Source organism: Juglans microcarpa x Juglans regia, chromosome 7D (genome assembly GCF_004785595.1).
Source record: "Juglans microcarpa x Juglans regia isolate MS1-56 chromosome 7D, Jm3101_v1.0, whole genome shotgun sequence".
In the NCBI taxonomy this organism is placed as follows: domain Eukaryota; kingdom Viridiplantae; phylum Streptophyta; class Magnoliopsida; order Fagales; family Juglandaceae; genus Juglans; species Juglans microcarpa x Juglans regia.
The window spans coordinates 5,158,384-5,174,170 of record NC_054606.1 but is presented as its reverse complement, the minus strand read 5'-3'; the positions used below and the strand labels follow the sequence as shown (position 1 = coordinate 5,174,170).

At 34.0% G+C, this 15,787-nt stretch overlaps 2 protein-coding genes across 2 annotated transcripts; both read right to left on the bottom strand.

Annotated features, from left to right (window-relative positions):
- Positions 1 to 1,191: 1,191 nt before the first annotated feature.
- On the bottom strand, positions 1,192 to 6,266 carry LOC121240047 (KH domain-containing protein At3g08620-like). Its single transcript, XM_041137493.1, has 7 exons — positions 5,679 to 6,266; positions 5,485 to 5,573; positions 4,717 to 4,868; positions 3,153 to 3,269; positions 2,858 to 2,974; positions 2,520 to 2,663; positions 1,192 to 1,964 (listed from the first exon to the last, which is right to left on the bottom strand). The coding sequence occupies exons 1-7, from the start codon at positions 5,756 to 5,758 to the stop codon at positions 1,818 to 1,820; spliced, it is 846 nt and encodes a 281-aa protein (XP_040993427.1). The 5' UTR covers positions 5,759 to 6,266; the 3' UTR covers positions 1,192 to 1,817.
- A 5,706-nt stretch (positions 6,267 to 11,972) lies between these two features.
- Positions 11,973 to 13,378, bottom strand: LOC121240046. The gene has a single exon (XM_041137491.1). The coding sequence runs from the start codon at positions 13,082 to 13,084 to the stop codon at positions 12,092 to 12,094; it is 993 nt and encodes a 330-aa protein (XP_040993425.1). The 5' UTR covers positions 13,085 to 13,378; the 3' UTR covers positions 11,973 to 12,091.
- Between the last annotated feature and the right edge of the window lie 2,409 nt (positions 13,379 to 15,787).

Sequence of the window (15,787 nt, the reverse complement as noted above, 5' to 3'; positions counted from 1 at the left end):
AATGGAAATTGAAGAAAACTTTCTCGTCTAGAGGAGGAAGATGTCTCTGGAACTTCCGAGGATCCCCTTTCAGTAGAAAAATCTCATTTTTTTAAGAGTGGTTGATCTTTTGTCAACTTTATATCCTTTCACCTTTATGTGTCAGACTTAACTTCCTCTTTCTTCTTTGTATTTTCCTTTTCTTCCTTCTACTTTTGGTAATCTTTTCCTAGTGGGCTGGGCTGATTCATTTTATACCTAATACCGATCATTAAGTAAAAATCAAATCACACTCATTATCTCTTTTTGAGTAGTGTTAGCCACCATCCATATTATTATCATCCTCATATCATTATATGACGTGATATTAAATATTATTTATTATATCTTACTTATACACCAATCATTTAATAACAGATCAAAATATGTTAAAAGGGTAATAATAAAAACAATAATAAACAAAATTTTCTTTCTTTATTCCGTCTTGCATAATGTATCCACTCCCGAGTGATCACGAGCAAATTAAAGAAGCGAGCAGTTACACCATCACGGTACGAAGGAACTGGGCCACGTGCACGGGTAGTGCGTCTTGGAGGAAGTTGCTGCATTATAAAACGGTGATAGATACATATCTGTTTGTGGCAAAGATGATTGAAGCATTTGTGAGGTTAACCTGGTGGACGACTTCTCAGAATTTTTATAAGTCAGCCAAACTTTTCTGACATCTCTAAAATTCCCAACTCCTTTTCAAATAAATACACCAACAAAAACGACTCAAAATGAGCATTCAAAGAGTTAATCATGAGAGCGTCAAAAGTTCTAAAAGACCTGAACTTGCTGGTTGCGAGCTGCTTCGTGTGTGTGTGTGTTAGAGATGCAATCCTTTGCCATGTTTGAGATTTTGCACCCTCAATCATGTAAAAAGGTCAAGACTCTTACCACTTTAATGGTTGAAAATGTGTCGATTACAGTGATGGTAATCAAGAAATTCTATACATCAGTCACTATTCACTTTCACACCATACACCTATAGCTTTTTCTTTTCATAGAGTGCAGGGATGTTTCATAGGATGTGAGATAGTGAATTATGATTGATTAAAAGAAATTTTGATAATAATAAGAAATAATAGAAGAAAAATGAACAAGAGTGTAAGTTGCATTCATATTAAATAATTGCATACCTGCAAAAGATAAAACTAAACAAAACAAAAATTCCAATATAAAAAATGGCAGTAGAATTAAAAACTCTCTTTTCGCAAAATTGTTTGTAGTTTCTATTCCGTCCTAGGATGTCATGTCTTCGATGACTTACAAGCTACTGTACTTTCTTTTGTGCAGAGTTTACAGCTTGTTTGTCATTCTCAGATATCAAAGACCACCTTGCTAAAAAAGAAATAGATATATCCAACCATACAAACATTCTCTCTGCAAAATGGGGCAAAAATTAACTAAGCAGTCTGCAACTTCGATCCACCCTTCTTTTGTCTTTTTGCCATAACCATAAAAGTGAAGCTCAACTCCTCCAAAGATCACATATTGCACCATAGATATCGGCGATGGTGAGATATAATCTGGACTTGTAAAATATAAACAGGTCAACTTTAAAGTTCTATGCTACAAGTGCAACCAACAACAATGATAAAAGCTAAAAGAATTTCCCTCTCCACTCCCCGGTTAAAGATTCAGAAAATTGTCCCAGTCTTCAGGCTTCAGAAACATCAGCAAGGCCCTCTCTTTGTAGCTATGCAGAACTGAGATAAAACTAGGCCATGAATTGGCAAGAATATTTCGGACTCTGTCCTGGAGGAACAAAATAGAAGACTGAACTGGATCAATCGCTATCGACCAGTTTTGGCCCGTTTCATTCCACTGGAACTGAAAGGAGAGATGCTAGAACTCAGTTGGGGGCTCTCTTCTCTAAAATTGGAATTTAGCATAGCCAGTTCCCTCAACTGCTGCGTCTTATAAAAATCTTGCGATTCATCCTGCGCATCAAAATTGGAGAAAGTCTGTGTGTGAGGACATTATAATCATACAAGTGCAAGGAATCTTTAAAACGACACATTCAAACATGCATGAATGTGGAAGAATTATACCCTTCTCTATCCAGAATGTGCTAATTTTTAAAAGGGAATATCACTTTGGACCGGAAAAGACTAGATCAATTATAAGTGTGACATATTGAACATAAAAAGTAAATAGAGTTTTTTTAGAAGTAACAAAGAGTTCAGACACAGTTTTTCATGAGTAAGCATAAAGACACAGTTGAAGACTGAAAGCAAGTACATAGTTCCAAGAATCTAACGATCTTCCAAGGAGGAATCACAACATGGTCGTATTCCAAAAGACATTAATTCCTAAGTTCAGCTATTAGACTGTAATCATAATAATAGTGTTAACTTGTCTTCTTAGTTGGTAATAACCCAATCCTACTGAATGGACCACGTCCAAATGACAAAAGTAATGTTAATTATGAAAGAGTAACATGCTTTTATTGTATTTGAACACTCTAAAGAAGGAATGAGACTTTAGATTGATACCATAGGTTTCAGAAGTTCTTCTAAGATTTCTTGTGCTTGTCTCAACCGTATACCAATCACATTGGCAGGTAACTCAGCCTCGATTAAAATGTGCAGTGGATCATTCAGATGCTCATAACCAGGTCTTCCCCTTAATGATGACTCCTTGAGAATACAAAAGCATAGAAGAATATTTATGAGTCATGAAGAGATAGATGTGGGATAAATCAAGAAATGGCCAAAGAGGATTAGAGTAGCCTCTCCACCTAGCTGGTGTTAAGGCTGTTTTGAGTTTTTTTGTTATCAGTAAGGCTGTGTTGAGTTAGTTCTATATGTATGTTCTAAGGAAAAAATAGTACCTTGTCTGGGTCTTTTATCGAACCTTTTCCTCGAATAAACACACGGCAACCTGTAGAGGCTTCCACCCGCTTTAGTGAATTGCCTCTAGGGCCCAGCAGCCGGCCAACAAAGTTGAACTGAAACATATTTTAATACCACCCAGAGAGAGAGAGAGAGAGAGAGAGAGATTTTAGATATATAATCTAGATATTCAATATCAAATACATATATTTCCATAACTTTCAAAGAGTTCAACAGAAATATAATCTAGATATCAATATCAAATAATGCTTTCAAATTGTTCACATCGCTTACATTTGGATAGCTTTCCACAGGAATCTCCAAGCGTAAAACCCTCTTGACATTGTAGGAACTTGGGCTCGCTGGTGCTGCTTTCCAATCCATATTCATCCCTTGTGATCCTCCTAATCTCTGTTACATCATGAACCTAACCTCTTAGTACTGTTAAAACAAATGGCACTTGCAGAGTTCAGGAAAAAAAAAAAAAGGAAAATGAAGAAGAGGAATATTAATATTTTAAAGAAGCAGAGAAACAAGTTATAGTTACTCTGTGCAATGAACATCAAATCACAGGTAATTTGAAAGTACAACGTCCGACTTATGTGCTACTGGCAGTTCGGGGAGATTACACCACAGACAGAAAAGAAAGCTTAAGAATCTTACAAAGCTAGAGGTTGATAATCATTTTTTGCCATATAATAAGAAATTTGATGATAGATATAGATATAAAGGTACGTCATAAATTTATCCATGCCATGTTCAAGTATTAACTAGATCCAAGTATTCTTAAACAGTGCCACAAGCCAAGCACAAGACTAAAGCTTCTCATAAGAAATTCCCCATGCATCAGATACAACCCTTTTATTACCGGCACAACCCCAAAGAACATGGAATATGGCATCTGGTTAACTTAGCGTCTGAACACAAACTGAAATAGGGGGAGAAGGAGTTACAGATTAACAAAAACTAAATGTCTTAGCTCGAGATAAGCAAAGATGTTAAGAGAAAGTCACATAAAGAACTGTAGTTGCACAAAGGGCACAGCTTAAGGTACACTTGAATGTACAACTACAAGGCACCACACCAAATGACAGCTTAAGGTCTGGTTTCTGGTTAATTTTGTGCAAGAAATTTAGCTACATTTTCGGTCAGTGTGTCTGACACCATTAAACAACTGAAGGCAACTAAGGCCATGCACAAATCCAACACTTCTTGCCACGTTCCATGGCATATTTTCCCATCAAGTTCTTGCATGTTTTTGGAAGTATCAGTGAGTCAAACCACGAGGAGTCATGTGATATGCTAATAGGTGGGTTACATATGCAACATGAGATGCATCCATTTCACACAGTGAACTATTGGCAATAAATCGGTGTGACCTATGAGCTTGATAACGGGGCAAAAACCAGATGTTCTTGAATTGCCAGGAAAAAATATAACTAATAATTTTGAGCTAACTAGTGATTGGCCAGACAAATAAAGTTCTATTATAAGTCAAAAACAAAATTTTGTTGGTTTATGATGGGAAGCAGAAACGTCAAGCGAATTTGAACCATGTGAAATCTAGTTTATAACCAACACTCTGCTTGGAATCCAGAAAGCACCGCATTGACATTTTGGCTATACTTGATTAAGGATAAATGGTATAATACTCTTTACACATGTTTTCTTTGTGGATTTTCCCAGCATGGCATGTAAATCTTATGCAAGGGCCATACATGTTTGATCATGCTCAGTAAAAACAGTAAAAGTGGATGTAATGCATGGACAATAGTGGGAAAGAGAAGACCGATTTGCAAAAAGCGGAGACTGGAGAGATAAACTGAAAGGGCAATACTAAGATTAGGCAAATACTTACTTCATGTGGCAGGCCATTCCAACCACTGAAGCCCGTTGGCCTATTGTTTGACATTACATCAAATGAAGCCATAGGGCCATGGCTTCCACGCTGCAGTCTATCATAGTCACTAAACGCATGATTGGGAATCATTCCAGAAACCCGTAGGATCTCTGTGACATAAAAGAGTACAGAAATTATACATTTTCTCTTTTCAATATTTAGAATACAAACTACTAAGATTATAATAGGCGATTACAAGATACATGGAGTGGGGTGGAAGGTGAAATAAAACAATCATAACAGTTGACTTGAGGAGACCACGCTTCTTTCCCATTCCCATTTTAAATATGTGCTAGACAGCATTACCAAAGGGCAAAGGTAGGCAGAGCAGCAGAATCTGTCCTGTTGCTTTCCATCTCTAAGAAAAAAGAATTTACTCTTCTTTTCCGTTTTTCTAACGGTACAAAAATTTTATCAGCTACTAATACGCAAAAACCATGTACTTCCTATCAGACAAGGAATAAGAGTTCGACCCCATCGACCCCTTAATGAATTATCTTACAAACATCAATAAGATGCAGTCATATGTCTGTTTAAAGCATTATATAGATAGCATGGTTCAAGTGTCTTCCTAAGAAATACGTTGAACAGAAATACGTTGACCTCCAAGAATGTATATCGATAGGAATTTTGTCGAGTATTACGAAATTGTACTATAGAGATCCGGTAATTCAATTAGAACTACGAAAGAAAGAATATGCATAGATATAGATCCGAAGAACCAACCTTGATTCAAGAGTCGACTACAGATAGGAAGGACCTGCATGAAGGGTCCAAGTTTCTGGTGCTCCGCTAACAATTCTGTCAAGTACAGACTATAAAAGAAGATGGCATAAAACAAAACACCCAGAGATTAATATAATTTTAAAGGTGGACATGAAAGTCAAAATTCTCATCAAGTTGTGGAATTGATTGCTTGCCTGTCGACATCCGCGTTGCTTCTTATATGCGGAGATAGAGTTCTTGCGGGCGAGAAATTTTGCGAGTATAAACCTGACATGAATCTTAAAGAGTATATGCACCCCCAAAAGAACGAATCTTTGGTTGCAAAGAGGAGAGAGAAGCAGGCAAAAGTTGGGGGAGAGGTACAGCAAGCAACTCCAAAAGGTTCTTTCAAAGGGAAGTTCCGAACCAAACCACACCGAGATAGTAAATGGTGGGGGAAGAAGAGACGGGGAAGGGTATATAAAAACTAAAGATTGATGATAATCTAGTATCTTTTGCTTTCAAAAGCTACTTAATGCAGTAGGAACGGTGGGGTTCCAACTAGGGTCGGCTTTCAATGGCGCTATGTTGGGCTTTAATCTGTCGAAAGTCTCCACAGATGTGTGGTGTACTTATCTAAAGCTGCGAGAGAGAGAGAGAGAGAGAGAGAGAGAGAGAGAAGCAAGCAGAAGAAAGACAGGTTGTGCAAAGGCAGAGGGCTTTTTCTCATGAAAGTAAGCTGCGGTAAGATTTAAGATTGACACCATCACTGTAACAACAGCAACAGGGAACAGCGGCCAAAGACCTAATAATAAAATGCGTGCACACTGCGTGTAGAGCGCGTGGAAAAAACGAGATTTGAATCATGGTACCATGCAAAGGAAGCCATACGATGCAAGCAATGTGCAGCCGTGGGGGCCTCTCTTATTAGCATATGCTTTCTCCAACCACGTTAAGTGCCGCAGTTTAAGATACGGTAACGCAGGTTTACTTGCGTATTAGCCTCCTGATAATACCGCCACAATCCCTTTTTTTTTTTTTTTTTTACACCTGACTGCGTCTGCGTCTGCGTCGCAAGTTGCAACAAAGAAAGAAATGAAAAGCTGCAGGATCGTGTCCCTGGTGGTGGGCGCACGTGGTTTGAATCTGAAGGGTCAGACGGACTACGATGTCCAACACCACTGGAGGATCTATCTTAACACAATTTTGTCGTCTATAAGGTTCTGTGTTGGAGCGTCTCGACCGTCGCTTTTGGCTTGTTCTCCAATTTGGACATGAATTTTTTTGTACCCACTTTTTTATATCAATAAAGATAAAGAAGAAAGTCTCATCACCATTAAAATGCATCGCATGACTCCTTGTGATTGGATATGACAAATGCAGAAGTGAAGAATATCATGATGATTACTCTTATTAATATGCTCCGTGTCCTTCTTCTTAATTGAATTTTACAAATAGACTATCAAAATTTCCGCCATTCAATCTAGAGGGAAACTTTATCCTTTGGCATCTTGGTGTTGAGCCTTCAATTGTTTACCTTTTTTTTTTTCTAAGCAAAAGGTGAGGCGGGAGCTATTAGCGTAACAATTCTCGTTGAGCGTAATCATAAGAGCTATTTCCTACTGCAGAATATTCAATTTGAGCCATAGTTACTGTCTTAAGAATGAGCTCGTCACCACAGCACCACTAAAATATCCAGTTGGTTCAAACCTCATCTCATGACCCAAAAGTCAGACTTTACTACCAACGTAGTTTCAACTTACCTTTTCCTTTTACCTTTTCATAGTTGGCTTGGTGGTGCAAATAATAAATATATAAACATGCCTTGCTAAAGAGGTAAGAGGGCATTAAAGATTCCTAAACTTTATGATTGAAAATATATAGTCTGTACTTTATATTGATCATAAATATTCTTTTATTTTCAATTAAATTGAAAGGATCTTATTTTCTCATAATTCCAGCATTGCAAGGGGAATATTTAATGCTCTTTATATTGAAATAAATGTTCCATCTCTAAAAATAAAATGGACCAGCTCTCTCTTATGATCTCTTGGTCTTTTAACGTGGACAACAGGGTAATTAGCTCAATTCTTGGTACAACAAAATTAAAACAAAGTGATTATATTAATTAGACTAATTAATTAGCTCTTTAATCTCGTTTGTGTATATTTCCAAGATAATTAAAACAAGAGAAATTTCAACGAAATTGGTCTTTCAATTTCTTAGCATTTTTCTAATGTTATAACAAGCTGAACGTGTAGTGCAAGAGTTGGACCGATGAAAATAACTCAGGAGGCGTCTTTTCGGCACCAATTTATAAGAAATAATACTATACACAGTTTATGCATAAATCTTGCGCACTTTTTTTAAAAAAATAATGAAATAAATTATTAAAAAATAGATTTATTTTTGTATTCCAAATTTATATATTTTTTTCAAAAAAAGTGCGTGATATTTACATATTTTAAGACTATACAATTCGTTTCTCTTTTATAAGGTGGGTAAGAAATTGGAAAGATAGAAAAAAAATACAAGAAAATATCATTTTATAAATAAATAAAAAACTAATGAATTAAATGGAAATTTGATATAACTTTGTACGAGATCAACCAAGAAGAAGCATGTGAAAGATCAGAAATAAAGGCAACTGAACACCAATGAAACCACTCCTACACCACCTTATTCATGGATCTTCCCACCTAAAATTCTATCACAAGAAGTGGACATATTTCCTTATTGATTATATGTATGTATGTATATATATATACATATGTATATTTTGTAGGATTTGAATAAGGACTGTTACGTAGGCTTGCATGAAAAGGATGGGAAGAAGGGTAGCTGAACATAAGGGGTCCAGATGTAAATTAGCTCTGAATTTCGTCCTGCCATGCATGTAAATTATTATATGCATGCATGCATGTACAGACATGGGTGAATATGAGGGAGCTGAAAGCATAGGATTCCCACAATGACAAGGCAGTAGAGAGGAGAGCAGGTTATGGGACAGGGACAACGTACAATGTATGGATCAAGACAAAATGGTGGGAATTGAAAGGCCCCTCCAGCTATTAAAAATGGTGCATCATCTTACAAAAACATCCTGTTTTTTGTGTGTTTTCTCATGCCATTTATTTGTCTATCCCAGATTCCTGCTGTCCTATTAATATTATTATGATCCAGGGTGGAGAATTCATATTGATACTGTAACCCAGCTCAACACACCCACCATTACAATTACATAGCCTACATGAGCCTAACAATTTAGGAAAAAAAAATAGATAACTATTTGGTAAATCAATAATTCCCGAGGATGGTTTTTTTTTAAGGGATTTACTATGCATCAGTTACTATTCACTCTCACACTCTGCACCTATAGCTTTTTTATAGGGTGTGGGTGTTTTTCATAGGGTATGTGAGTATTTTTCATAAGGTATGAGTGTGTTTTTAATAGGACGTGGGGTGTGAGGTGGTGAATAATAGTTGATGAGAATAATTTTTCTTTTTTAAAATATATTAAGCAAATCAATAAATTATATATAAAATTCTTCGGGTATATTAATCAAATTATTGCAGTATTTTTTGAAAAAAATAAGTATATTTAAATTTCTAAAACGAATTTAAGAAATTTCAAGTGAGAGGGATAGAAATATAAAATAAGTATTATAACATTTATTTTATTTTTGTTTTATTTTTAAAAAAGGGGAAAACAAATGTATTTTCTTGTCAAAATGGCTGGGTTTGGTGGTGAGGGAGCCCTAATCAGGAAGTGGTAAGGCTGGAGATGGGCACACAAAATATAAAACTAACGGCCCAAAATGGTCTTCTTTGAGGCCCGGCCTATGATTCAGCCACCCTTATCTTCAAGGGATTTTTTTTTTTTTAAATTTATATTCAATATTCATGAATGAATTCCTTGGTTATCTTGAATGTAATTGAAATGTATTAGATTATATTGATGCACAGAAAACTTAAATCACATGTTGTTTAAAACTTAAGTCTCGTTTGTTTTCATAATTATTCTCATCTCATCTCATATCATATAATCATTATAATTTTTTTAAATTCTTATATAAAATAAAATAAACAATTTAATTTTTTCAAATCTCAAAATAAAAATAATATTAAAAAATATATTCTAATAACATTTTATTCAAATTTTAACTTTTATCTCAACTCATTTTATTTTATCTATGAAAACAAACGAGGCCTTAAATTTCCTATCCATAGTCAATGGTAAATTTGGAACTTTATTTGATATAAATATGATTCCTAAAGAGAAAATAATCCCAACAATAACCAAATCACAATTCAAGGTATGAGAAAAGAGAAATATAAAGTGAATTTTATGATGAACTTTGAAAAAAATCGGATTTATTATTAAACGGGCACGAAGTTTACATAACCCATGACTTTTCAAATTATTTTCTTAGAATAAATTGTAATTAAAGATAATTTTGAGTTATGAGACAAATAAAAAAACTTTAAAACCTGTATAACAAAATTTTATTTTTCCATTATATCTCTCCTTATTATGTGAATATGCAAGTCAGAGTCCGAATTAAATAAGTAAGGAATTATTGACACGAGTAGTGATGAGCTTACAGTCCAATCATAATTAATTTGTAATTCTTAATAAAATAGTATTTTTTAAATATTTAAAAACATCAAATCAAAATAAAAAGTTAAACTTAAATTTTAAAAAAATATATTTTATAATTATAAATAAAAATTTTATTATATATCAGATATTATTCATCCTTACACTTTATACACTTGATAGTTTTTTTTTAATAAACAAAAATATTTTGAGTCTCGAATTCTGGATTCAAATAACATCCCAAATGATATTTTTTTTTACTTAGTAATTAAAAAAATATTTTTTAATGATATTGTAAATTTTTTATATTTTTAAAAATATTTATAATGATTAAAGAATACATGAAAAAAGAGGAAAAAAATAAAAAAATAAAATATACTATTCAGTGAATTCATTCAGACAATTTTTTCGTTAACTGTAACGGGGCTTTTTAATAAAATGTAAAGTAGTAAATAATAAATAATAAAAAGAATTATTTTATAAACAAATTGTTAAGAAAAAGTAGTAGGTCTATAGTTTTGACTACTACTTTTTTAGCACATCTAGGCTATGCCTATAAAAGGAGAATAAAGTTTTCTCTTGCGATGGTAAATGCAATAATTCATCACACGTGAAGGGCTAACGCGTCCCAACCCCATCTTGTCAGAGTTAATTCTCCTACCTATTTTTATAACTTTTATACAATTATTTAATTAAATATTAATATTTAAATTCAAATCCATTAAAAATAAATAATAATAAAAAAAAAAGTCTTACAAACTACACTGTTATCTTATTCTTATTGCATCATGATGAGATAATATTATCTACAAACATTTGATTTTGCTTTCTAAAAATAAAATAACCCAAGGATGATCAAAATTACTATATTTTATAAAATAAAATGAAAATAGAATAGTAACGTGGCGTATAGTAATCATATGTACATCAGACTGTATATATGAGAATATATATATATATATATATACATGATCTTTTTTTACAATATTTTTTATATCCATATTTTAAAATGAGAATATTTATGTAAAATTTTATACGTCCATTTAAAACATAATCGTGTAGATTGCTGTAAAAAGTGTCATTTTCCTTATTCTAAACTCGGTTTTGTGGGTTGGTATCCAAGACAAGCAACCATAGGGGTGGCTGTGCTGCACTGTATAGCGTGTGATGAGGGGCAGTTAGATCAAAGTCATTTAAACGGCGGATATGAGGCCGAAATTGATGGCACAGGGAAAGGGGAAGAGGTGATGCATTTCACTGAAATGGTGGATTGTTTTTCACTTACCTTTCATACATATTTAACACACACGGGTTTATATGCTAAACTGTTTTAGCCTAAAACAGCTGAGCTACCTCTCTACATCGTCTGTATTACCTTTGATCTGCAGAAAGATATAAACGAAAGAAAATCGTGCGCATAAGATTAGATGAATTGACAGAGACAAGGATCTCTCATCTCGATGAACCAGCCTCCTTGCCCCTCAAGGAAAGCGAGAAAGGCTTTCAATAGTGTCATTGTTGGGGAGAAGTAAGGGGAGAAAGAAACAATGCCACCATGATTTGCATTGAATCCCATATGACATCAAAAATAAACAAAAAATAGCATTATCTGTAGTGCAAAATACTGCCAACCTTCTTTTTTTTTTTTTTTTTTTTTTTTCTTTTAATAAAATTATAAGAGGAGGTTTCGAAATCAAGACATCCATTTTAGAGGCTCGAAATTTAAGTCAATCAGTCCACAGAACTTTGGCACTGTCAACCCTTCTAATGTATTGGCACTAGATAAAATACTGTCTTTGAGGTCTATGTAACAGAGGAGTATCTGTAATATATGCTAGGATACCCAAGGAACCGAAAGTGATTAGGCAAACTGATTGAAATCAAGAACAGATCAAAGGAAAGCCAGCAATAGACAAAGAAAAAAGAAAGCTTCAATTTTTTTTTTTTTTCTTTCCTTAATTTCAATGAATCAAAAGACTAGAGACTGATTATGAATGAAGAAACAAATGCTTGTGCAAGTGACAAAGCCTAAGGCACATATTCGTTCTCCAACACTGGTCGTGTTCGAGTTCCCATTGCGAATGGAGCCTTGGTATTCCCAATGGTTTTCGTCTGCAAGGTTTGACCCCTATCCGCCGCCCATTCCATTTGCTGCACCTTCTTCCCTTGTATACACCTTCTCAGCCATTCAAATAATAAACCCAACATAGCCAACAACACAAGCCCTCCAGCCACAGATGCAAGAACTATCCACACTGTAGAGTTGCTCTTTCCGGCGGCAGTAGCGGGAGGCGTAACCTCCCCCCCAGAGGGAGCTGGAGATGGAGCAGGAGTCTCGACAACTACAGAGAAATGTCCTTGCTGAGTTGCTGAACATGCATCTCCGGATAGCATCATGTCAAACTGCACTGAACCATGTAAATCAAAAAATACACACTTTGGTGACAGCCCATCGGGAGCTGAACTCAAATTTAGGAACTTTATCAAGATGGGCTCGTGGGAGGACGCAGTTATATCCAATTCAGGTAAATTTGAAGCAGATAGATCAGAAGCATTGTAGGGCAGTAGACCCAGAACAGGAGCCAAATAAGAAAACCCAGGTAAAGGGTAAAAAGAAGAAGACCAGTTGCCCAAGTTTTGATATACCAAAACAAGCCTCTCCACATAAGGCTGCTCCATAACACCAATGGGGATCTGAAACTCCTTGTAGCTATGAACACCTCTGGTTCTCAAGCTACCACTTCGAAGCCTCATTGCCGAAACGCCAATTCCTGACAAATTGCTGGGAAGGCGGGCGTCATAAGGAACGCCTGTTTTGGGACGGACGGCGATGGCCCTGAAAGCATAATCTTGAAGGATCGCATCTAGCGAGCGTGCAGAGATCCCCGGGAGCTGCGCATTGAGGAGTGGAAGCCAGCCGAGAACGCATAGCAACGACACAACCATAACAAGACTGGTCTGTTCGATCCGCATCTCATATGCGCAATCGAGTTCAGCAAATCCCCTCATTCTGAACAGCATTTCCAGATCTCCACATACCAAAGGGCCTTAGACTTCTTGACTGCCTGGGTTGTCATTCATTATACGCATTTTCTTGAAAAGAACCGTGCTTTATCAGCCGAATGTGGCAATGTGCTACTAAATTAAACAAGTTGCAGACCGCATTGGCTTCGTTTCATCCGCATATACTTTTTTCTCATCAGAAAAAGTTAACACATAGGAAAAGGATAAAAAAGAAAAGCTGTAAAGTGAATAGTTTGAAGACCTTTAAGTACAGGTTTGCCGTATATAAATTGAAACTCTGTATAAACTATGAACGCCTCAAAGATAGCTTCTTTACGAGTTTTTATCTCGCATTTTATCCTGTAGATCCCGTAATTTCATCAAACTATAAGATATAAATCAAAACTGTAGCACTTTTAAATCGGAACTTGTAACTGATCGAAGTTGCTTGCATGCAGTTTGCCAAGTAATCCTTGTGAAAATGGATACTTTAAAATAAACTTGTAATACTACTAGATAAAAGGTCCAAGCACTGCGTATTTCATTTAAAAAGAAACGAAGTTCTTTATTAAAAATAAATACTTTTGGTTTTAAATTTGTCCATTTTTAAACAAAAAGATCAGATCATTTTCTTTATATTAAAACATGATCATTTTTTCCATCAAAAAAAAAAAAAATGATCATTTTCCTTATATATATAAGGATATATTAATAATTCTCTTTTAAAAACACATTGATGAAAGAATAATATTACTATGCTGTCTCATTTTGTCCTCTCATTTTGACCGCTCATGTATTTAATTTTTTTTTTATATTTTTTTTATTTGCTTATTAAGAAAGTAACTATTAGTGTATTAGTATTTTTTTTCTATTTTTTAGAATGTTTAAAAATATTTAAAAAATATGAATAAAAAAAATAAAAAAATATGAATCTTGACTAGAGGCACGTCCAGCTATCACTGCTAGCAAGTCTCATGATGAAAAATAGCATGAAATTGACACCTTTGCTGGATGGTAAGATGTTACACATTCTCTATAAAAAAGTTTGGGTTTCGTTTGGAAACACAACCCATCTCAACTCATCATTACAACTTTTTCAAATCTCAACATAAAATATAATAAACAATTTAACTTTTTTAAATCTCAAGACAATAATAATAATAATAAATAATATTCTAATAATATTTTATCAACTCAACTTAACTCACTTTAACATCCAAACGCACTCTAAATGTACTAACCAAGGACTATGGATTGTCCCTTTTAAATATATGAACAATCAATTTTAATTATGAAGCAAACATGCCTAACTAGCTTAATGCGAAAAATGTGATGTTAAATATCAAGAAGATTTAATTCGGTACAGTGGCGTTACCTCGTTGTGTCACTATTAGTTGATTAGACATATGACAAATATAAAAGAAACTAATTACACTTAATCCCCCGCATTAACAACTTTTTTTCGTTTTTATGATTTTGGATATCAATATATCATATTTACAACCTGACATCTCAACTTGGAAACTCATATTGCAGATGTGATATATGATATTTTTCGCATACTTCTAGATGAAAAATACTTTAATCATAATAAAATTACATAAAAATTAATTTACAAAATGATATGATTTGATATATTATGTCAAATTATAAAATTATTTTTATTATAAAATAGATTTAACAGATCGTATAAAATTATGTCAATTTATAAATATATTTTTATATAATCTCTTTATATCTATAATAGTTATTATATATATGTGTGTGTTTGAATATGTACCACCAGGCATCTAATTTCGGGAGGCTTTAACCACACTCTGCTCCTAATGTATCTTAACTTAGAAAATTAGGAACGATAATTTAATAAACCCAAGACAACTTTTAAGCTTAGCCATCGAAATTGGAACACGTGGGATTATCTTTTCGGTGGATCTGAGATTAAAAATAATAATAATTATTGGTGCTTTCTTTGTGCACGGTCTTGATAAGAAAAATTCTTATTAATGTCACGATAGTGCTCACGATACACGATTATTATGGACTATGATTACATGTCACTAATTTTGTTTTTAAGTGTTGTTTAAGATTGTCTCTCAATATTTGTATGTCGAATTGGTGTAAATGGTAGTTCTCTTCTCTATGTATCATCAGAGTACTGTTATTCTAAAGTCTCTATACCGCATACTGTTTACTTGCTATAATATGATTTGATACACAATAAAAATATAAGATCCAAGATCCAAATATACTACAACATGCAAATATGAGATCAATCACCGATAAACTTAGTTGATCTTTTTATCCATTATTTTATGATAAAGAAAAATGATTGATCATGTTTGGGACCTCTTCAAGCAAACACATACCACACTCGCATATTTGATCATCAGTTTCAGTCGAATAATATTAGATATAGTTTTAGATTGTGCAAATTTTACATAATTTCTTTAACGGAAAGCGTGATCCACAATTAAAAATTAATATTTTTATATATATTTCATATTTATCTATTTTTTTAAAATAGAGAATTAAAACTTACATTCTCTAAAATTATAAAAATCATTTTCCTTTTTAATATTGTATTCCAATACAAAAGTCCTATGTACTCCTCCATCCGGTTGAGTGGACAACCACATAAGATCCCATGTTACACTAACGACTCCATCCCTGCACTAAAAACCGTAACACAAACTACGGTCGATGTTGACACCCATCCAACCT

What these genes read in the sequence shown, in the direction of transcription:
- LOC121240047 (XM_041137493.1), bottom strand. Translation starts at nt 5,758, where the DNA reads ATGTCAGGTTTATACTCGCAAAATTTCTCGCCCGCAAGAACTCTATCT. An exon ending in AGCAACGCGGATGTCGACAG is followed by an intron (nt 5,574 to 5,678) that starts GCAAGCAATCAA and finishes CTTCTTTTATAG; the next exon opens with TCTGTACTTGACAGAATTGT. An exon ending in AAGAACTTCTGAAACCTATG is followed by an intron (nt 1,965 to 2,519) that starts GTATCAATCTAA and finishes TTTGATGCGCAG; the next exon opens with GATGAATCGCAAGATTTTTA.
- LOC121240046 (XM_041137491.1), bottom strand. Translation starts at nt 13,084, where the DNA reads ATGCTGTTCAGAATGAGGGGATTTGCTGAACTCGATTGCGCATATGAG.